This window comes from Agelaius tricolor, unplaced genomic scaffold, assembly GCF_023055355.1.
Source record: "Agelaius tricolor isolate 1412-34295 unplaced genomic scaffold, bAgeTri1.0.p SCAF_68, whole genome shotgun sequence".
In the NCBI taxonomy this organism is placed as follows: domain Eukaryota; kingdom Metazoa; phylum Chordata; class Aves; order Passeriformes; family Icteridae; genus Agelaius; species Agelaius tricolor.
The window spans coordinates 1472732-1496804 of record NW_027269328.1 but is presented as its reverse complement, the minus strand read 5'-3'; the positions used below and the strand labels follow the sequence as shown (position 1 = coordinate 1496804).

The window sequence follows — 24073 nt, the reverse complement described above, 5'->3', positions numbered from 1 at the left end:
AGTCCCCAATTCCCAGTGAAGCCCCTGGATCCTGAAATTCCTTCTCAAGGAGGAGTCGGGATGGGGCTGGATCCAATGCCAGGCTGGGAGAGCAGCTGGGAATGTGCAGCTGGATCAGGGGAGGATCCAGGGAATCCTTGGAGCCGCTTCCCCATCCCAAAGGGGCTCCAGGAGAGCTGGGATTGGGGCAAGGGCTGGAGGGGCAGGAGCCAGGGAATGGCTTCCAGTGGGAAAGGGGAGCTTGGGATGCTGGGATCCTGGGAAGGGATTCCTGGCTGGGCTGGGATTCCCAGAGAATCCCTGGCAGTGTCCAAGGGTGGATTTGGAGCACCCTGGGATCATGGGAGGTGTCCCTGGGATGGGATTGAAGGTCCATGGATCCCATCCCAAACCATTCCGGGATTCTGGGATCAAGGACACTCAGGATCCATCCCGAGGGATTTTTATGGAATTCAGGGATGGAAAAGGGAAGGGAGACCCTTCCTGGAGTCCCCAATTCCCAGTGAAACCCCTGGATCCCGAAATTCCTTCCCAAGGAGGAGCTGGGATGGGGCTGGATCCAGTCCAGAGGGATTTGGGACCCTGGAATGGCCGGGAATGGCTCCCACCATGACCGGAGGTTCGGGATTTGGGGATTTTGGGATCTTGGGAAGGAATTCCTGGATCCAGAGAATCCCTGGATCCCTGGGAATGTCCAAGGAATCACCCTGGGATCTTGAGGGTCCCTTCCCACCCAAACCATCCTGGAATCCTTTGGGATTTCCCGATCCCGATCCCAGCCCCGATCCCGATCCCGTCTGAGCCCTCTGGAGCTGGGAACGGCCGGGGAAATTCCCGGATTCCTGGGATCCATCCCAGGTCTTACCTGCGCCCCAAGTCTCGGCGGCTTCTGGGGGGGCCCCGTGAATTGCGCTGGGAAAAGGGAGGGAAAATCATTCCAGAAGATTCCAGGGAATCCTGGAAACGCCACGAAACCCCGGGATCCGCACCCAACCCCCTCCCCTGGGATCCCAATCCCAGATTTCCCAGCTCGGGAAAAAATGGGAATTTCATTCATGGTGGGGGGAGGATCCACGGGGAAACATTCCCGAGGTGAATTCCGGGTGGGAATTCCGGAATTCCGGGGTGGGAATCGGCAGGGACTCACTGTAATCCGTCTCCTTCTCCGGGAGGAGCTGGAAGGGGGGAAAAATCCGGAATTAGAGACCCCAAAATTCGGGATGGAGGGAGGTGGAGCCCCAAAATTCGGGATGGAGGGAGGAGGAGCCCCAAAATTTGGGATGGAGGGAGGAAAGACCCCAAAATTTGGGATGGAGGGAGGAAAGGCCACAAAATTTGGGATGGAGGGAGGAGGAGCCCCAAAATTCAGGATGGAGGGAGGCGGAGCCCCAAAATTCGGGATGGAGGGAGGAAAGGCCCCAAAATTTGGGATACAGGGAGGAAAGGCCACAAAATTCGGGATGGAGGGTGGAGGAGCCCCAAAATTTGGGATGGAGGGAGAGGAGCCCCAAAATTTGGGATGGAGGGAGGAAAGGCACCAAAATTTGGGATGGAGGGAGGAGGAGCCCCAAAATTTGGGATGGAGGGAGGAAAGGCCCCAAAATTTGGGGATTTTGGGGTTGATTTTCCCAGGATTTCTAGGATCGCTCACCGGGGGAACGTTGTTGTTCAGGAATACCTTGGGATCCTGGAAAAGGGGGAAAAGAGGGTGAGAGGTGGGGAAAAATGGGAAAAAATGGGAAAATGGGGGGAAAGGGAGGAAAAAGGGGGGAAAATCCCGTTTCCAAAATAATAATAATGATAATGATAATGATAATAATAATAATAATAACAACAATAATAAAGTGCAACTGAAAACGCCTTAAAGTTCCCCAAAATTCCAAATATTCCCTTGGATTGTGGAGTCCCTGGATCCCGAAATTCCTTCTCAGAGAGGAATCGGGATGGGGCTGGATCCAACGCCAGGCTGGGAGAGCAGCTGGGAATGTGCAGCTGGATCAGGGGAGGATCCAGGGAATCCTTGGAGCCGCTTCCCCATCCCAAAGGGGCTCCAGGAGAGCTGGGATTGGGGCAAGGGCTGGAGGGGCAGGAGCCAGGGAATGGCTTCCAGTGGGAAAGGGGAGCTTGGGATGGTGGGATCCTGGGAAGGGATTCCTGGCTGGGCTGGGATTCCCAGAGAATCCCTGGGAGCGTCCAAGGGTGGATTTGGAGCACCCTGGGATGGTGGGAAGTGTCCCTGGGATGGGATTGAAGGTCCGTGGATCCCATCCCAAACCATTCCGGGATTCTGGGATCAAGGACACTCAGGATCCATCCCGAGGGATTTTTATGGGATTCGGGGATGGAAAAGGGAAGGGAGACCCTTCCTGGAGTCCTGAATTCCCAGTGAAGCCCCTGTATCCTGAAATTCCTTCCCAAGGAGGAGTTGGGATGGGGCTGGATCCAACGCCAGGCTGGGAACGGAGGGAATTCCCTGGGAAAGGGGAGCTTGGGATGGTGGGATTGGGGAAGGAAGGCTCGGGATCCATCCCAATCCCAATCCCAAAAGTTCAGGATCCATCCCAAACCCAGTCCCCAGGCTCAGGATCCATCCCAAAGGCTCAGGATCCATCCCCATCCCAATCCCAATCCCAGGAAGGAATTCCCAGGGAATCCCTGGGAGCAGCCTGGAATGGTGGGATTGGAATGGGATGGGATTGAAGCTCTCTCTCCACCCAACCCATCCCAGGAGGGGCCGATTCCCGATGGGATTTCTGGGAATTTTGGAAGCTTGGGAAGGGATTCCTGGCTGGGCTGGGATTCCCAGAGAATCCCTGGCAGTGTCCAAGGGTGGATTTGGAGCACCCTGGGATGGTGGGAATTGTCCCTGGGATGGGATTGAAGGTCCATGGATCCCATCCCAAACCATTCCGGGATTCTGGGATCAAGGACACTCAGGATCCATCCCGAGGGGTTTTCATGGAATTTGGGGATGGAAAAGGGAAGGGAAAGGAGGGAATTCCCTGGGAAAGGGGAGCTTGGGATTGTGGGATTTCAGCAAGGAATTCCCGGAGTTCTCCAGGAACCCCCAAGGAACCACGATCCATCGGGATTGGATCCATGCCGTGATCCCCACCCAACCCATCCCAGGAGGGGACAATTCCCAAGGGATTTTTGAGAATTTTGGGATCCTGGGAAGGGATTCCTGGCTGGGCTGGAATTCCCAGAGAATCCCTGGGAGCGTCCAAGGAAAGGTTGGAGCACCCTGGGGTTGGAATGGGATGGGATTTGAGGCCCCTTCCCACCCAGCCCATCCTGGAATTCTCCGGGAACCGCAAAACATCAGGATTGGATCCATTATGTGATCCCCACCCAACCCATCCCAGCAGGGGCCGATTCCTGATGGATTTTTGGGAATTTTGGGATCTTGGGAAGGGATTCCTGGCTGGGCTGGAATTCCCAGAGAATCCCTGGCAGCGTCCAAGGAAAGGTTGGAGCACCCTGGGATTGGAATGGGATGGGATTTGAGGCCCCTTCCCACCCCAGCCCATCCTGGAATTCTCCGCGATCCATCGGGATTGGATCCGTGCCGTGATCCCCACCCAACCCATCCCACAAGGGACAATTCCCGACGGGATTTTTGGGAATTTTGGGAATTTTGGGATGTCTGACCAGGCTCTGGACCTCCTTCTGTAGCCAGCGCTGATCCTCCAGCATCTCCCTCTGCTGGCGCTCCATGGCCTGCTCCACCCGCAGCCGCTCCAGCTCCAGCAGCTGCTGCGCCTCCTCCCGGCTCGAGGGGCGCTGGAAATCCTCCTCCTGGAATCCCGGGAATGCGCGTTATCCCGGGAAAAACAACACCCATCGCGGGGAATGATCGGTGATCGATTGCGGGCAATGATCGGTGATCGATTAATGGTTGATTGCGGGGGATGATGGGTGATCGATTAATGGCTGATTGGGGGGGATGATCGGTGATCGATTAATGGTTGATTGAGGGGATGATCGGTGATCGATTAATGGTTGATTGAGGGCAATGATCGGTGATCGATTAATGGCTGATTGTGGGGGATGATTGGTGATCGATTAATGATTGATTGTGGGGAATGATCGGTGATCGATTAATGGTTGTGGGGGATGATCGGTGATCGATTAATGGTTGATTGTGGGGGATGATTGGTGATCGATTGAGGGGGATGATCGGTGATCGATTAATGGTTGATTGCAGGGAATGATCGGTGATCGATTAATGGCTGATTGTGGGCAATGATGGGTGATCGATTAATGGCTGATTGCGGGGGATGATCGGTGATCGATTAATGGTTGATTGCAGGGAATGATCGGTGATCGATTAATGGTTGATTGAGGGCAATGATCGGTGATCGATTAATGGTTGATTGCGGGCAATGATCGGTGATCGATTAATGATTGATTGCGGGGGATGATCGGTGATCGATTAATGGTTGATTGTGGGGGATGATCGGTGATCGATTAATGGCTGATTGTGGGGGATGATCGGTGATCGATTAATGATTGATTGAGGGGAATGATCGGTGATTGATTAATGGTTGATTGCGGGGGATGATCGGTGATCGATTAATGGTTGATTGTGGGGGATGATCGGTGATCGATTGCGGGGGATGATCGGTGATCGATTAATGGTTGATTGTGGGGGATGATCGGTGATCGATTAATGATTGATTGAGGGGAATGATCGGTGATCGATTAATGATTGATTGAGGGGAATGATCGGTGATTGATTAATGGTTGATTGCGGGGGATGATCGGTGATCGATTAATGGTTGATTGATTGTGGGGGATGATCGGTGATCGATTAATGATTGATTGAGGGGAATGATCGGTGATTGATTAATGGTTGATTGCGGGGGATGATCGGTGATCGATTAATGATTGATTGCGGGGGATGATCGGTGATCGATTGAGGGGGATGATCGGTGATTGATTAATGGTTGATTGCGGGGGATGATCGGTGATCGATTAATGGCTGATTGTGGGGGATGATCGGTGATCGATTAATGATTGATTGAGGGGAATGATCGGTGATTGATTAATGGTTGATTGCGGGGGATGATCGGTGATCGTGATCGATTAATGGTTGATTGTGGGGGATGATCGGTGATTGATTAATGGTTGATTGATTGTGGGGGATGATCGGTGATCGATTAATGGTTGATTGCGGGGAATGATCAGTGATCGATTAATGGTTGATTGCGGGGGATGATCGGTGATCGATTAATGGCTGATTGTGGGGGATGATCGGTGATCGATTAATGGTTGATTGCGGGGAATGATCGGTGATCGATTAATGGTTGATTGCGGGGAATGATCAGTGATCGATTAATGGTTGATTGCAGGGGATGATCGGTGATCGATTAATGGCTGATTGTGGGGGATGATCGGTGATCGATTAATGGTTGATTGCAGGGTTAATTAGGAGTTAATGAGCTCCTTCTATGGCGAGGAGTCGATGGAGTTCCAGGGAGGGATTCCCAGGGCGGGGCTGGAGAGGGCGGAGGGGAGGAAAAGGGGGAAAAGGGGGAAAAATGGGGAAAATGGGAAAATGAGGGAAAGGGAGAAAATGGGGGAAAGAGGGAAAAATGGGGAAAAGGGGAAAAAGGGGGGAAAGGGGGAAAAGTGGATAAAAAAATGGGGAAGTGGGAGAAAGAGGAAAGGGGAAAAGGGGATAAAGGAGGAAAAATGGGGGAAAAGGGGGGAAAAGGGGGAAAAAGGGGAAAGGGAAAAGGGAAAAGGGGGAAAAGAGGGGAAAAGAGGGGAAAAGGGGGGAAGGGAAGAAAAATGGGGGAAAGGGGGAAAAGGGAAAAGGGGATAAAGGAGGAAAAATGGGGGAAAATGGGATAAAGGGGGAAAAGGGGGAAAAGGAGAAAAATGGGGAAAAGGGGTAAAGGGGATAAAGGGGAGAAAAGGGGAAAAGAGATAAAAGGAGAAAATGGGGGAAAAGGGGAAAAGGGGGAAATGGGGAAAAGGAGAAAGAATGAGAAAAAAGGGGGAAAATTGGGGGGAAGGGGGAAAAAGGAAAAGGGGGAGTAGTGACAAAAACAGGAAAAGGGGAAAAAAGGGGAAAAAGTAAAATGGGGGAAAGGGGGGATAAAAGGGGAAAATCAGGATAAAGGGGGGAAAAGGGGAAAAGGGGGAAAAATGGGGATAGAGGAGAAAAAAGGGGAGAAAAAGTTGGGGGAAAAAGAGGGGAAAAAATGGAGGGGGAAAAGGGGGAAAAAAGGGGGGACGGGGAGAAAATGGGGCAAAAAGAGGAAAAAGAGGGGAAAAGGGGAGAAAATGGGGAAAAATGGGGAAAAAGAGGGGGAAAAAAGGGGAAAAATGGGGGGAAAGGGGGGAAAAAGGAAAAGGGGGAGTAGTGACAAAAACAGGAAAAGGGGAAAAAGGGGGAAAAAGTAAAATGGGGAAAAGGGGGATAAAAGGGGAAAATCAGGATAAAGGGGGAAAAAAGGGGAAAAGGGGGAAAAATGGGGATAGAGGAGAAAAAAGGGGAGAAAAAGTTGGGGGAAAAAGAGGGGAAAAAATGGAGGGGGAAAAGGGGGAAAAAAGGGGGGACGGGGAGAAAATGGGGCAAAAAGAGGAAAAAGAGGGGAAAAGGGGAGAAAATGGGAAAAAATGGGGAAAAAGTGGGGAAAAAAGGGAAAAAATGGGGGGAAAGGGGGGAAAAAGGAAAAGGGGGAGTAGTGACAAAAACAGGAAAAGGGGAAAAAAGGGGAAAAAGTGAAATGGGGGAAAAGGGGGATAAAAGGGGAAAAATCAGGATAAAGGGGGAAAAAAGGGGAAAAGGGGAAAAATGGGGATAGAGGAGAAAAAAGGGGAGAAAAAGTTGGGGGAAAAGAGGGGGAAAAATGGAGGGGGAAAAGGGAGAAAAAAGGGGGGACAGGGGAGAAAATGGGAGAAAAAGAGGAAAAAGAGGGGAAAAGGGGAGAAAATGGCGAAAAATGGAAAAAAAATGGGGGAAAAAAGGGGAAAAATGGGAAAATGGGGGGAAAGGGGGGAAAAAGGAAAAGGGGGAGTAGTGACAAAAACAGGAAAAGGGGAAAAAAGGGGAAAAAAGGGGGAAAAAGTAAAATGGGGGAAAGGGGGGAGCGGCGGGGAAGCGGCGGCGGCGGCGGGAAAGCGGAACCCAAAAACCGGGAGGGAAATTTGGGGATTGGGAATTCCTCTGGATCCCAAATCCCAATGGGAAGCAGATCCCAAAAATGGGAGGGAGTTTGAGGACTGGGAAGGCATCCAGATCCCAAATCCTAAAAATGGGAGGGATTTTGAGGGTTGGGAATTTCTCCAGATCTCAAATCCCAAACGGGAAGCAGATCCCAAAAATGGGAGGGATTCTGAGGATTGGGAAGGCATCCAGATCCCAAATCCTAAAAATGGGAGGGATTTTGGAGGGTTGGGAATTCCTCCAGATCCCAAATCCCAGTGGGAAACCAATCCCAAAAATGGGAGGGATTTTGAGGATTGGGAATTCCTCCAGATCCCAAATCCCACTGGGAAGCAGATCCCAAAAATGGGAGGGATTTTTAGGATCCCCAGTGGGAAGTGGATCCAATGGGTTCCAACAAGAAGATTTTTGAGGATTGGGAAAATCCCAATGGGAAGCAAATCCCAATGGATCCCGAAATTGGAACAGATTTTGAGGACTGGGAAGGAATCGAGATCCCAAATCCCAGTGGGAAACCAATCCCAAAAATGGGATGGATTTTTAGGATCGGGAAGGTCTCCAGATCCCAAATCCTAAAAATGGGATGGATTTGGAGGATTGGAAATTCCTCCGGATCCCAAATCCAAACGGGAAGCAGATCCCAAAAATGGGAGGGAGTTTGAGGACTGGGAATTCCTCCAGATCCCAAATCCCAATGGGAAGCAGATCCCAAAAATGGGAGGGATTTTGAGGATTGGGAAGGCATCCAGATCCCAAATCCCAACGGGAAGCAAATCCCAAGGGATCCCGAAAATGGAACAGATTTTTAGGATTGGGAAGGCATCAAGATCCCAAAAATGGGAGGGATTTTTAGGGTTGGGAATTCCTCCGGATCCCAAATCCCAACAGGAAGCAGATCCCAAAAATGGGAGGGATTCTAAGGATTGGGAAGGCATCCAGATCCCAAATCCTAAAAATGGGAGGGATTTTGGAGGGTTGGGAATTCCTCCAGATCCCAAATCCCAGTGGGAAACCAATCCCAAAAATGGGAGGGATTTTGAGGATTGGGAATTCCTCCAGATCCCAAATCCCAATGGGAAGCAGATCCCAAAAATGGGAGGGATTTTTAGGATCCCCAGTGGGAAGTGGATCCGATGGGTTCCAACAAGAAGATTTTTGAGGATTGGGAAAATCCCAATGGGAAGCAAATCCCAAGGGATCCTAAAAATGGAACGGATTTTGAGGACTGGGAAGGAATCGAGATCCCAAATCCCAGTGGGAAGCTGATCCCAAAAATGGGAGGGATTTTTAGGATTGGAAAAGCATCCAGCTCCCAAATCCCAAATCCCAGTGGGAAGTGGATCCAATGGATTCCAACAAGAAGATTTTTGAGGATTAGGAATTCCTCTGGATCCCAAATCCCAATGGGAAGCAAATCCCAAAAATGGGAGGGATTTTGGAGGATTGGGAATTCCTCCAGATCCCAAATCGCAACAGGAAATCGATCCCAAAAATGGGAGGGATTTTGAGGATTGGGAAGGCATCCAGATCCCAAATCCTAAAAATGGGATGGATTTTTGAGGATTGGGAATTCCTCTGGATCCCAAATCCCAACGGGAAGCAGATCCCAACAATGGGATGGATTTTTGAGGATTGGGAATTTCTCCAGATGCCGAATCTCAGTGGGATGATCTTTGAGGAATTTTTGAGAGCCAGGAATTCCTCTGGATCCCAAATCCCAACGGGAAGTGGATCCCAATGGATTCCAGCAATGGGAGGATTTTTGAGGACTGGGAATTCCTCCAGATCCCAAATCCCAACAGGAAATGGATCCCAAAAATGGGAGCAGTTTTTAAGGATTGGGAAGGTCTCCAGATGCCAAATCCCAATGGGACGATCTCTGAGGGATTTTTTGGAGGATTGGGAATTCCTCTGGATCCCAAATCCCAACGGGAAGTGGATCCCAACGGATTCCAGCAATGGGAGGATTTTTGAGGATTGGGAATTCCTCCGGATGCCAAATCCCATCGGGACGATCTCTGAGGGATTTTTTGGAGGATTGGGAATTCCTCCGGCTGCCAAATCCCAAGGGGAAGCAGAATCCCAATGGATCCCAAAAATGGGATGGATTTTTGAGGATTGGGAATTCCTCCGGATCCCAAATCCCAATGGGAAATTGATCCCAACAATGGGAGCATTTTTGAAGATTGGGAATTTCTCCAGATGCCGAATCTCAGTGGGACGATCTCTGAGGAATTTTTGAGAGCCAGGAATTCCTCTGGATCCCAAACCCCAACGGGAAGTGGATCCCAACGGATTCCAGCAATGGGAGGATTTTTGAGGATTAGGAATTCCTCCGGATGCCAAATCCCGACGGGAAGTGGATCCCAATAGATCCCAAAAACGGGAGGATTTTTGAGGACCGGGAATTCCTCCGGCTGCCAAATCCCACTGGGACGAACTTTGAGGGATTTTTTGGAGGATTGGGAATTCCTCTGGATCCAAAATCCCAACAGGAAGCAGATCCCAAAAATGGGACGATTTTCAAGGATTGGGAAGGTCTCCAGATGCCGAATCCCACCGGGACAATCTCTGAGGACAATTTTTAAGGATTGGGAATTCCTCCGGATCCCAAATTCCAATGGGAGATCAATCCCAAAAACGGGATGGATTTTTGAGGATTGGGAATTCCTCAGGATCCCGAATCCCAATGGGAAATGGATCCCAACAATGGGAGCATTTTTGAGGATTGGGAATTTCTCCAGATGCCGAATCCCACCGGGACGATCTCTGAGGAATTTTTGAGAGCCAGGAATTCCTCTGGATCCCAAATCCCAACGGGAAGTGGATCCCAATGGATTCCAGCAATGGGAGGATTTTTGAGGTTCAGGAATTCCTCCGGATGCCAAATCACCTCAGGACAATCTTTGAGGGATTTTTTGGAGGATTGGGAATTCCTCCAGATCCCAAATTCCAATGGGAAGTTGATCCCAATGGATCCCAAAAACGGGACAATTTTTGAGGATTGGGAATTCCTCTGGCTCCCAAATCCCAATGGGAAATTGATCCCAACAATGGGAGCATTTTTGAGGATTGGGAAGGTCTCCAGATGCCAAATCCCACTGGGACAATCTCTGAGGGATTTTTTGAGGGTTGGGAATTCCTCAGGATGCCAAATCCAACCAAAACAATCTTTGAGGGATTTTTGAGGGTCAGGAATTCCTCCCGATGCCAAATTGCAATGGGAAATCAATCCCAAAAACGGGATGGATTTTGAGGATTGGGAATCCCTCTGGATGCCAAATCCCGACAGGAAGCAGATCCCAATGGATCCCAGCAATGGGAGGATTTTGGAGGATCAGGAATTCCTCCAGCTGCCGAATCCCACCGGGACGATCTCTGAGGGATTTTTTGGAGGATTGGGAATTCCTCAGGATGCCAAATCCCGACAGGAAGCAGATCCCAAAAACGGGACAGTTTTTAAGGATTGGGAATTTCTCCAGATGCCAAATCCCACTGGGACAATCTCTGAGGGATTTTTTGGAGGATTGGGAATTCCTCTGGATGCCAAATCCAACCAAAACAATCTTTGAGGGATTTTTAAGGATTGGGAATTCCTCCGGATGCCAAATCCCACCGGGACGAAGCCAAATCCCAAAAATGGGACAATTTTTAAGGATTGGGAATCCCTCCGGATGCCAAATCCCGACGGGAAGTGGATTCCAATGGATCCCAAAAACGGGACAATTTTTAAGGACTGGGAATTCCTCCGGCTCCCGAATCCCAAGGGGAAGCAGATCCCAAATTGGGACAGTTTTTAAGGATTGGGAATTCCTCTGGATGCCAAATCCAACCAAAACAATCTTTGAGGGATTTTTGAGGATTTGGAATTTCCCTGAATCCCCTTGGGCCAATCTCTGAGGGATTTTTTTGAGGATTGGGAATTCCTCTGGATGCCAAATCCCAACAGGAAGCAGATCCCAACAATGGGACAATTTTTGAGGATTGGGAATTCCTCCAGATGCCAAATTCCAATGGGAAATCAATCCCAAAAACGGGATGGACTTTGAGGATTGGGAATTCCTCCGGATGCCAAATCCCGACGGGAAGCAGATCCCAACAATGGGACGATTTTTGGAGGATTGGGAATTCCCCCGAATCCCCTCGGGACAATCTTTGAGGACAATTTTTAAGGACTGGGAATTCCTCCGGCTCCCGAATCCCCCCGGGCCGATCTCCGAGGGATTTTTGAGGATTGGGAATTCCCCGGAATGCCCCCGGGCCGGTCTCCGAGTGGTTTTTTTGGAGCTCCGGGAAGGCCTGGGCCTGGTGCTGCTGTTGGTGCTGTTGTTGGTTCAGGCGGCGGCCGCGGGCGCTTACCCTCATGCTGTGCCTCTTGAAGCCGCCGTGCCGCGCCGGGGGCGGCGTGCGCCGGGACAGCGCCGGGCTCGGGACCTCGGCCGGGCTGGCGAGGGTGGGAGAGCTGGCACAGAGCCCCTCCGGAAGCTGGGAATCCGGGAACGGCAACGGCAACGGGAACGGGAACGGCGGATGCGGAGGCGGAGGCAGCGGCAGCGAGAGTGGGGTTAGCGCGGACGGACACACGGACGGACACACGGGGACGGACACGGGGATGGACACAGGGATGGACACAGGGATGGACACAGGGATGGACACAGGGATGGACACACAGGGACGGACACGGGGACGGACACGGGGATGGACACTGGGACGGACACGGGGACGGACACACGGACATGGGGATGGACACATGGACATGGGGATGGACACAGGGATGGACACAGGGATGGACACGGGGATGGACACGGGGATGGACACGGGGATGGACACAGGGATGGACACGGGGATGGACACAGGGATGGACACGGGGACGGACACGGGGATGGACACGGGGATGGACACAGGGATGGACACAGGGATGGACACAGGGATGGACACACGGACACAGGGATGGACACGGGGATGGACACACGGACACGGGGATGGACACGGGGATGGACACAGGGACAGACACACAGACACGGGGATGGACACGGGGATGGACACAGGGATGGACACGGGGATGGACACGGGGATGGACACAGGGATGGACACAGGGATGGACACGGGGATGGACACAGGGATGGACACATGGACACAGGGATGGACACGGGGATGGACACACGGACACAGGGATGGACACAGGGATGGACACAGGGATGGACACGGGGATGGACACGGGGATGGACACAGGGATGGACAGAGGGATGGACACACGGACACGAGGATGGATACAGGGATGGACACAGGGATGGACACAGGGATGGACACACGGACACAGGGATGGACAAAGGGATGGACACGGGGATGGACACGGGGATGGACACGGGGATGGACACAGGGGGATGGACACACGGACACAGGGATGGACACAGGGATGGACACAGGGATGGACACAGGGATGGACACAGGGATGGACACGGGGATGGACACATGGACACAGGGATGGACACGGGGATGGACACACGGACACAGGGATGGACACAGGGATGGACACGGGGATGGACACAGGGATGGACACAGGGATGGACACGGGGATGGACACGGGGATGGACACAGGGATGGACAGAGGGATGGACACGGGGATGGACACAGGGATGGACACAGGGATGGACACATGGACACAGGGATGGACACGGGGATGGACACACGGACACAGGGATGGACACAGGGATGGACACAGGGATGGACACGGGGATGGACACAGGGATGGACAGAGGGATGGACACACGGACACGAGGATGGATACAGGGATGGACACGGGGATGGACACAGGGATGGACACAGGGATGGACACAGGGATGGACACACGGACACAGGGATGGACAAAGGGATGGACACGATGATGGACACAGGGATGGACACGGGGATGGACACGGGGATGGACACAGGGACGGCCACAGGGATGGACACAGGGATGGACACACGGACACAGGGATGGACACGATGATGGACACGGGGATGGACACAGGGATGGACACACAGACACAGGGATGGACACAGGGATGGACACAGGGATGGACACACGGACACAGGGATGGACACACGGACACAGGGATGGACACAGGGATGGACACGGGGATGGACACACGGGATGGACACAGGGATGGACACAGGGACGGACACAGGGATGGACACACGGACACAGGGATGGACACGGGGATGGACACACGGACACAGGGATGGACACAGGGATGGACACGGGGATGGACACGGGGATGGACACACGGACACAGGGATGGACACATGGACACAGGGACGGACACAGGGATGGACACAGGGATGGACACAGGGACGGACACGGGGATGGACACGGGGATGGACACACGGACACAGGGATGGACACAGGGATGGACACAGGGATGGACACAGGGATGGACACAGGGATGGACACACGGACACAGGGATGGACACAGGGATGGACACAGGGATGGACACAGGGATGGACACACGGACACAGGGATGGACACAGGGATGGACACGGGGATGGACACACGGACACAGGGATGGACACAAGGACGGACACAGGGATGGACACACAGTCGGACACGCGTGGACGGACACACGGACGGCGCCGGGATGGGGATGGGGACGGGCCTGGAATTGGGCTTGGGGCTGTTCCTGGGGACGTTTTGGGAATTTTTGGGATTTTTTTTTTGGGTATTTTGGGATATTTTGGAATATTTTGGGATCTTTTGGAATATTTTGGGATATTCTTGGATATTCTGGGATACTTCAGGATATTTTGGGGTTTTTTTTTATATTTTTGGATATTTTGGGATCTTGTGAAATATTTTGGGATATTCTGGGATATTTTAGGATTTTTTTTGGATTTTGGGATATTCTGGGATTTTTTCACATATTCAGGGATTTTTTGGGATAGTTTGGAATATTTTGGGAATTTTTGGGGAATTACGGGATATTTCGGGAAATTTTGGGATCTTTTGGAAATTCTGGGGGTTTTTTCACATATTTAGGGATTTTTTTGGATAGTTTGGAATATTTTGGGAATTTTGGGGAAATTATGGGATATTTGGGGATATTTTGGGATATTTTGGGAAATTCTGGGATTTTTTCCAGATATTTAGGGATTTTTTGGGATAGTTTGGAATATTTGGGGAATTTTGGGGGAAATTACGGGAAATTTTGGGATGTTTTGGGAAATTCTGGGGTTTTTTCACATATTCAGGGTTTTTTTGGGATAGTTTGGAATATTTTAAGAATTTTGGGAAATTCTGGGACATTTTGGGAAATTTCGGGATATTTTGGGAAATTCTGGGATTTTTTTCATATATTTGGGGATTTTTTGGGATAGTTTGGAATATTTTGGGAATTTTGGGGAAATTATGGGATTTTTTTGGGATGTTTTGGGACATTCTGGCCTCCGAAGAGCGGGAATTGCACTCGGATCGGGATTGGCCTCATCCTAAAAGTGGCCTTGGGATATTTTGGGAAATTTCGGGATATTTTGGGATATTCTGGGATTTTTTCACATATTCAGGGATTTTTTTGGAAACTTAGGAATATTTTTGGGGAATTTTGGAGAAATTTCGGGATATTTTGGGAAATTCTGGGATTTTTTTCACATATTCAGGGACTTTTTGGGATAGTTTGGAATATTTTGGGAATTCTGGGGAAATTATGGGATATTTTGGGAAATTTCGGGATATTTTGGGACATTCTGGGATTTTTTTTACATATTCAGGGATTTTTTGGGATAGTTTGGGCTATTTGGGGAATTTTGGGGGAAATTACGGGATATTTTGGGATATTTTGGGACATTCTGGCCTCCGAAGAGCGGGAATTGCACCGGGAGCCGTCTCGGATTGGGATTGACCTCGTCCTAAAAGTGGCCTTGGGATATTTTGGGATATTTTGGGATATTTCGGGATATTCTGGGATTTTTTGGGGAAATTTCGGGATATTTTGGGATATTTTGGGATATTTCGGGATATTTTGGGATATTTTGGGAAATTACGGGAAATTTTGGGATATTTTGCGAAATTTCGGGATATTTCGGGATATTTTGGGATATTTTGGGATATTTCGGGATATTTCGGGATATTCTGGGAAATTTCGGGATATTTTGGGATATTTCGGGATATTCTGGGATATTTTGGGATATTTTGGGATATTTCGGGATATTTTGGGAAATTACGGGAAATTTTGGGATATTTTGGGAAATTTCGGGATATTTTGGGATATTTCGGGATATTTTGGGAAATTACGGGATATTTTGGGATATTTTGGGATATTTTGGGATATTTTGGGATATTTCGGGATATCAGGAACGACTCCCGCCCAGGGAAACCCATCCATTAACCCGGGACAGCCGCGGATTCAATCCCCGGAATTCCTGGATGGATTCCGACCCCGGCGGATTTTGGGAATACGGGAATGGACCCCGACGGACACAACCCCGGGGATCTCCCCATCCCAGCGCCCGAAATCCCGGGAATTCCTCACCTGGAATTGCAGCCTGGGAGCCAGGAGGTTATTCTGGGATGGCGGCTTGTACGCGGGCCGGCTGGGCTGTGGGAAAAACAACCAAAAACAAAACCAAAAAAACCCCGGGAATTCCTCTGGATCATCCCGGGCAATCCCGAATTCCCGTCCCCGCCCGGGGGCTCTCGGCCCCGTCCCAACCTTGGGCGGCGGCTCCTGGAATTCCGGCGGCTCCAGGATTTTGGGAGGGCGGTGCCGGCTGCTCCGCTCCTGCTCCTGGGCCAGCTCCTTCTCCATCAGGTAAATGTCGCTGCCGGGACAGGGCACGGGCACAGCCGGGGTCAGGATCCCGGAATTCCCGGCCCCGGAGACCCTTTGGAAGCGCTTGGGATTGCCCAGGACAAACCCAAACTCTTCCGTATAAAAATCTCCCGATCCCAGAATTTTCCTGGATTTTTCCACCTCGTTCCCACCAATCCGTCCCAGTCCAGAATTCCCGGCCTTGGAGACCCTTTGGAGGGTTTGGATTCCCAGGAAAGGCTCTGATCCCAAACTTTTCCATAAAATCTCCCAATCCCAGACTTTTCCCAGATTTTTCACCTCAATATTCCCACCTCCCCATCCCACTCCAGAATTCCCAGCCTTGGAGACCCTTTGGAATGTTTGGATTCCCAGGAAAGGCTCTGAACCCAAATTTTCCCATAAAATCTCCCGATCCCACCGTTTTCCCAGATTTTTAATCCACATTCGCACCAATCCATCCCTCCATGGATCCTCCAGAATTCCCTTTAGGGTTGGAGTGCTTTGATTCCCAGGAAAGGCTCTGAACCCAAAGTTTTCCCATAAAATCTCCCAATCCCACCGTTTTCCCAGATTTTTCCTCCTAATTCCCAGCCCTCCATCCCTCCATGGATCCTCCAGAATTCCCTCAGGAACTGGAATGTTTTGATTCCCAGGAAAGGCTCTGAACCCAAACTTTTCCATAAAATCTCCCAATCCCAGACGTTTCCCAGATTTTTCACCTCAATATTCCAACCTCTCCGACCCACTCCAGAATTCCCGGCCTTGGAGACCCTTTGGAGCGTTTGGATTTTCCCAGGAAAGGCTCTGAACCCAAAGTTTTCCATAAAATCTCCCAATCCCAAGTTTTCACAGATTTTTCATCCACATTCCCAGCCCTCCATCCCTCCATGGATCCTCCAGAATTCCCTTTGGAATTGGGGCATTTAGATTCCCAGGAAAGGCTCTGAACCCAAACTTTTCCATAAAAATTCCCAATCTGACCCTTTTCCCAGATTTTTCCCCCACATTCCCACCTGCCCACCCTTCCATGGATCCTCCAGAATTCCCTCAGGAGTTGGAATGTTTTAATTCCCAGGAAAGGCTCCGAACCCAAACTTTTCCATAAAAATTCCCGATCCCAAGTTTTTCCCAGATTTTTCACCTCAATATTCCAACCTCTCCATCCCACTCCAGAATTCCCAGCCTTGGAGACCCTTTGGAATGTTTGGATTTTCCCAGGAAAGGCTCTGATCCCAAACTTTTCCATAACAATGCCCAATCCCACCGTTTTCCCAGATTTTTCCTCCACATTCCCAACCCTCCATCCCTCCATGGATCCTCCAGAATTCCCTATGGAGTTGGAATGTTTTGATTCCTGGGAAAGGCTCTGCACCCAAACTCTTCCATAAAAATTCCCGATCCCAGACTTTTCCTGGATTTTTCCACCTCGTTCCCACCTCTCCGTCCCACTCCAGAATTCCCGGCCTTGGAGACCCTTTGGAGGGTTTGGATTTTCCCAGGAAAGGCTCTGAACCCAAACTTTTCCATATAAAAACTCCCGATCTGAAAGCTCTTCCCAGCTTTTTCCCCCACATTCCCAACCCTCCATTCCTCCATGGATCCTCCAGAATTCCCTTTGGAGTTGGAGCGTTTCGATTCCCGGGAAAGGCTCTGATCCCAAACTTTTCCATAAAAATTCCCGATCCCAGACTTTTCCCAGATTTTTCCACCTCGTTCCCACCTCTCCATCCCACCCCAGAATTCCCCCAGCCTTGGAGACCCTTTGGAGGGTTTGGATTCACAGGAAAGGCTCCGAAACCAAACTTTTCCATAAAATCTCCCAATCCCAAGTTTTTCACAGATTTTTCCTCCACATTCCCAACCGTCCATCTCTCCATGGATCCTCCAGAATTCCCTATGGAGTTGGAGGGTTTTGATTCCCAGGAAAGGCTCTGAACCCAAACTTTTCCATAAAATCTCCCAATCCCAGACGTTTCACAGATTTTTCACCTCAATATTCCAACCTCTCCATCCCACCCCAGAATTCCCGGCCTTGGAGACCCTTTGGAATGTTTGGATTCCCAGGAAAGGCTCCGAACCCAAACTTTTCCATCAAAATTCCCTATCCCAAGTTTTTCACAGATTTTTCACCTCAATATTCCAACCTCTCCATCCCACTCCAGAATTCCCGGCCTTGGAGACGCCTTTGGAGGGTTTGGATTTTCCCAGGAAAGGCTCTGAACCCAAACTTTTCCATAAAATCTCCCAATCCCAAGTTTTTCACAGATTTTTCATCCACATTCCCAACCGTCCATCCCTCCATGGATCCTCCAGAATTCCCTTTAGGGTTGGAGCGTTTCGATTCCCAGGAAAGGCTCCGAACCCAAACCTTTCCCATAAAATCTCTCAATCCGAATTTTTTCCCAGCTTTTCCCCCCTCATCATTCCCACCCTTTCCCGTGGATCCCGCCCCGCTCCGGGCCCCACCTGAGGCTGCAGAGCAGCTCCTGGAATTTGGGCCTGGAGGAGCCTTGGGGACCCTTTGGGGACCCTTTGGAAGGGCTTTGGTTCCTGGCACAGGGGCTCCAAAGGGGCTCCAAGGCTCCTCCCACACCGAAATTTCCCATAAAAACTCCCAATTCCAAAGGTTTTCCCAGATTTTTCCCCCCACATTCCCACCTGCCCGCACTTCCATGGATCCTCCAGAATTCCCTCAGGAATTGGAGGGTTTTGATTCCCGGGAAAGGCTCTGATCCCAAACTTTTCCATCAAAATTCCCGATCCCAAGTTTTTCACAGATTTTTCACCTCAATATTCCATCCTCTCCATCCCACTCCAGAATTCCCAGCCTTGGAGACGCCTTTGGAGGGTTTGGATTTTCCCAGGAAAGGCTCTGAACCCAAACTTTTCCATAAAATCTCCCAATCCCAAGTTTTTCACAGATTTTTCCTCCACATTCCCACCAATCCATCCTTCCATGGCTCCTCCAGAATCCCCTTTGGAATTGGAGGGTTTGGATTCCCAGGAAAGGCTCTGAACCCAAACTTTTCCATATAAAATCTCCCGATCCCAAGTTTTTCCCAGATTTTTCCTCCACATTCCCAACCGTCCATCCCTCCATGGATCCTCCAGAATTCCCTTTAGGGTTGGAGCGCTTCGATTCCCAGGAAAGGCTCTGAACCCAAACTTTTCCATCAAATCTCTCGATCTGAATTTTTTCCCAGCTTTTCCCCCCTCAACATTCCCACCCTTCCCGTGGATCCCGCCCTGCTCCGGGCCCCACCTGAGGCTGCAGAGCAGCTCCTGGAATTGGGGCCTGGAGGAGCCTTGGGGACCCTTTGGGGACCCTTTGGAAGGGCTTTGGTTCCTGGCACAGGGGCTCCAAAGGGGCTCCAAGGCTCCTCCCACACCGAAATTTCCCATAAAAACTCCCAATTCCAAAGGTTTTCCCAGATTTTCCCCCCACATTCCCACCTGCCCGCACTTCCATGGATCCTCCAGAATTCCCTATGGAGTTGGAGCGTTTCGATTCCCGGGAAAGGCTCTGATCCCAAACTTTTCCATAAAAATTCCCAATCCCAGACTTTTCCCAGATTTTTCCTCCTGATTCCCACCAATCCATCCCCCCATGGATCCTCCAGAATCCCCTTTGGAATTGGAGGGTTTTGATTCCCAGGAAAGGCTCCGAACCCAAACTTTTCCATCAAAATTCCCAATCCCAAGTTTTTCACAGATTTTTCATCCACATTCCCACCAATCCATCCCTCCATGGATCCTCCAGAATTCCCTTTAGTGTTGGAGCGTTTCGATTCCCAGGAAAGGCTCTGAACCCTAACTTTTCCATAAAATCTCCCATTCTGACACTTTTCCCGGATTTTTCCTCCTGATTCCCAACCCCTCCATCCTTCCATGGATCCTCCAGAATTCCCTTTGGAACTGGAGCGTTTCGATTCCAGGGAAAGGCTCCAACCCCAAACTTTTCCATTAAAATCTCCCAATCCCAGACTTTTCCCAGATTTTTCACCTCATTATTCCAACCTCTCCGTCCCACTCCAGAATTCCCAGCCTTGGAGACCCCTTTGGAATGTTTTGATTCCCGGGAAAGGCTCTGAACCCAAACTTTTCCATAACAATTTCCAATCTGACCCTTTTCCCAGATTTTTCCCCCACATTCCCAACCCTCCATCCCTCCATGGATCCTCCAGAATTCCCTTTGGAGTTGGAATGATTTGATTCCATACAAATCTCCCAATCCCAGACTTTTCCTGGATTTTTCCACCTCGTTCCCACCTCTCCATCCCACTCCTGAATTCCCAGCCTTGGAGACCCTTTGGAGGGTTTGGATTTTCCCAGGAAAGGCTCTGAACCCAAACTTTTCCATAAAATCTCCCAATCCCAAGTTTTTCACAGATTTTTCCTCCACATTCCCACCAATCCATTCCTCCATGGATCCTCCAGAATTCCCAATGGAGTTGGAGCGTTTCGATTCCCGGGAAAGGCTCTGATCCCAAACTTTTCCATATAAAAATTCCCAATCCAAAAGCTCTTCCCGGATTTCTCCACCTCGTTCCCACCTCTCCATCCCACTCCAGAATTCCCAGCCTTGGAGACCCCTTTGGAGGGTTTGGATTCCCAGGAAAGGCTCTGAACCCAAACTTTTCCATAAAAATTCCCAATCTGACCCTTTTCCCAGATTTTTCCTCCTGATTCCCAACCCCTCCATTCCTCCATGGATCCTCCAGAATTCCCTTTAGGGTTGGAGCGTTTCGATTCCCAGGAAAGGCTCTGAACCCAAACTTTTTCCATCAAATCTCTCGATCTGAATTTTTTCCCAGCTTTTCCCCCCTCATCATTCCCACCCTTCCCGTGGATCCCGCCCCGCTCCGGGCCCCACCTGAGGCTGCAGAGCAGCTCCTGGAATTGGGGCTTGGAGGAGCCTTGGAGCCCCTTTGGAGCCCCTTTGGAAGGGCTTTGGTTCCTGGCACAGGGGCTCCAAAGGGGCTCCAAGGCTCCTCCCACACCGAAATTTCCCATAAAAACTCCCAATTCCAAAGGTTTTCCCAGATTTTCCCCCCACATTCCCACCTGCCCGCACTTCCATGGATCCTCCAGAATTCCCTATGGAGTTGGAATGTTTTGATTCCCGGGAAAGGCTCTGAACCCAAACTTTTCCATAACAATTCCCGATCCCAAGTTTTTCACAGATTTTCCACCACGTTCCCACCAATCCATCCCACTCCAGAATTCCCCCAGCCTTGGAGACCCATTGGAGGGTTTGGATTCCCAGGAAAGGCTCTGATCCCAAACTTTTCCATAAAATCTCCCAATCCCAGACTTTTCCCAGATTTTTCACCTCAATATTCCCACCTCCCCATCCCACTCCAGAATTCCCAGCCTTGGAGACCCTTTGGAATGTTTGGATTCCTGGGAAAGGCTCTGAAACCCAAACTTTTCCATAACAATTCCCAATCTGACACATTTCCCAGATTCTTCCTCCTGATTCCCAACCCCTCCATTCCTCCATGGCTCCTCCAGAATTCCCTTTGGAGTTGGAGCGTTTCGATTCCCAGGAAAGGCTCTGATCCCAAACTTTTCCATCAAATCTCTCGATCTGAATTTTTTCCCAGCTTTTTCCCCCTCATCATTCCCACCCTTCCCGTGGATCCCGCCCCGCTCCAGGCCCCACCTGAGGCTGCAGAGCAGCTCCTGGAATTGGGGCCTGGAGGAGCCTTGGGAGACCCTGTCCCGAGCAGCAAATCCCTTCCAATCCCATCCTCTTCCAAAGGCTCTGATCCCAAACTTTTCCATCAAATCTCTCGATCCGAATTTTTTCCCAGCTTTTCCCCCCTCATCATTCCCACCCATTCCCTGGATCCCTCACCTGAGGCTGCAGACGAGCTCCTGGAACCTGGGCCTCTCTCCGGGGTCGTAGTCCCAGCACCGCGCCATCAGCGTGTAGAGCACGGGCGGGCACAGGTCGGGCTTGGGCAGGCGGTCGCCCCTCTCCAGGACCCCGATCACGTCCTTGTTCTCCAGCCAGAAGAACGGCTGCTTCCCGAAGCTCAGCATCTCCCACACGCACACGGCTGCCGCGGCCACGCAGCGACGGCGTCAGGGCCGCGCCGGAAACCCCGGGAAACCCGAAAATTCCACCCCGGGAACCCGAAAATTCCACCCGGGAACCCGAAAATTCCACCCCGGGAACCCGAAAATTCCACCCGAGAATCCGACAGTTCCCCCTGGGAATCTGACAATTCACCCCGGGAATCCAAAAATTCCACCCGAGAATCCGACAGTTCCCCCTGGGAATCTGACAATTCACCCCGGGAACCTGAAAATTCCACCCGGAAATCCAAAAAATTCACCCCGGGAACCCGAAAATTCCCCCCGGGAATCCAAAAATTCACCCCAGGAACCCAAAAATTCCACCCGGGAACCCAAAAATTCCACCCCGGAATCCGAAAATTCCCCCTGGGAATCCAAAAATTCCCCCTGGGAATCCAAAAATTCCACCCCAGAATCCGAAAATTCCCCCTGGGAATCCAAAAATTCCCCCTGGGAATCTGACAACTCACCCCGGGAATCTGACAGTTCCCCCCGGGAATCCAAAAATTCCCACCAGGAATCCGACAATTCCCACCAGGAATCCGACAATTCCACCCGGGAACCCGACAATTCCACCCCGGGAACCCGAAAATTCACCCCGGGAACCCCAAAAATTCCACCCGGGAACCCAAAAATTCCACCCGGGAACCCGACAGTTCCACCCGGGAATCCGAAAATTCCACCCGGGAATCCAAAAATTCACCCCGGGAATCCGACAATTGCCCCAGGAATCTGACAATTCCCACCAGGAATCTGACAATTCACCCCGGGAATCTGACAGTTCCCCCAGGAATCCGACAGTTCCCCCCGGGAACCCGAAAATTCCACCCGGGAATCCAAAAATTCCCCCTGGGAATCCGACAGCTCCCCACCGGGAATCCAAAAATTCCCCCCAGGAATCCGACAGTTCCCCCCGGGAATCCAAAAATTCCCCCCAGGAATCTGACAATTCACCCCGGGAACCCGAAAATTCCACCCGGGAATCCAAAAATTCCCCCCGGGAATCCCACAATTTTTTGGGTTTTTTTTTTTGGGGATCCCGTGGTGTTTTGAGGGGCTGGAGATTGGTTTTTGGGGGTTTTTTTGGGGTTTTTTTGGGGGTTTTTTTGGGGGGTTTTTTTTGTTTGTTTTTGGGGTTTTTTTTGTGGTTTTTTTTAAGCAATCCCCAAATTTTCCCCCCCGCCCCAAAATCCCGGCTGGATTTTGAGGAAGCTCCTAAGGGATGGGCGAACGGGATGGGTTCTCCCAAAGGGGAAAAACTGGGATAATCTGGAGCTGGGGGGGAAAAAAAAAGTTCAGGAATTCCGGAGTGGGATCTCCCACACGCACACGGCGGCTGCGGCCACGCACCGGCATCAGGGCCCGGCCGGAACTCCCGGGAATCCAACAATTCCCACCGGGAATCCCACAATTTTTTGGGGGTTTTTTTTTGGGGATCCCGTGGTGTTTTGAGGGGCTGGAGATTGTTGGTTTTTTGGGGTTTTTGGGGGGTTTTTGGGGTTTTTTTGGGGGTTTTTTTGGGGTTTTTTTGTTTGTTTTTTTTAAGCAATCCCAAAATTTTCCCCCCCGCCCCAAAATCCCCGTTGGATTTTGAGGAAGCTCCTAAGGGATGGGTGAACGGAAACCCTTCCCACCTAAGGGATGGGTTCTCCCAAAGGGGAAAAATTGGGATAATCTGGAGCTGGGGGGGAAAGAAAAAAGTTCAGGAATTCTGGAGTGGGATCTCCCACACGCACACGGCTGAGGCGGCCACGCACCGGCATCAGGGCCCGGCCGGAACTCCCGGGAATCCAAAAATTCCCACCGGGAATCCGAGAATTTTTTTGGGGTTTTTTTTGGGGGGGATCCCGTGGTGTTTTGAGGGGCTGGAGATTGGTTTTTGGGGCTTTTTTGGGGGTTTTTTTGGGGGGTTTTTTTTGGGGATTTTTTGGGGGTTTTTTGGGTTTTTGGGGGGTTTTTGGGGGGGTTTTTTGGGGGTTTTTTTTGGGGGATTTTTTGGGTTTTTTTTGGGGTTTTTTTTAA

The 24073-nt window shown here is 50.8% G+C and overlaps 1 protein-coding gene across 9 annotated transcripts in view; it reads right to left on the bottom strand.

Moving 5' to 3' along the window:
- The window catches only part of PTK2B (protein tyrosine kinase 2 beta), a 102492-nt gene that overhangs the window by 8850 nt on the left and 69569 nt on the right, over nt 1-24073 (bottom strand). For 8 of the 9 annotated variants that reach the window (XM_071417169.1, XM_071417170.1, XM_071417175.1 and 5 more), the window contains 8 exons: nt 21828-22032; nt 15866-15974; nt 15686-15751; nt 11540-11665; nt 3652-3798; nt 1652-1687; nt 1148-1175; nt 866-912 (listed from right to left, as the gene is read on the bottom strand). In XM_071417169.1, the coding sequence (XP_071273270.1) occupies nt 866-912; nt 1148-1175; nt 1652-1687; nt 3652-3798; nt 11540-11665; nt 15686-15751; nt 15866-15974; nt 21828-22032 (764 nt within the window). The remainder of the gene's footprint in view (nt 1-865; nt 913-1147; nt 1176-1651; nt 1688-3651; nt 3799-11539; nt 11666-15685; nt 15752-15865; nt 15975-21827; nt 22033-24073) is intronic. The other variant, XM_071417168.1, reaches the window with a different exon arrangement.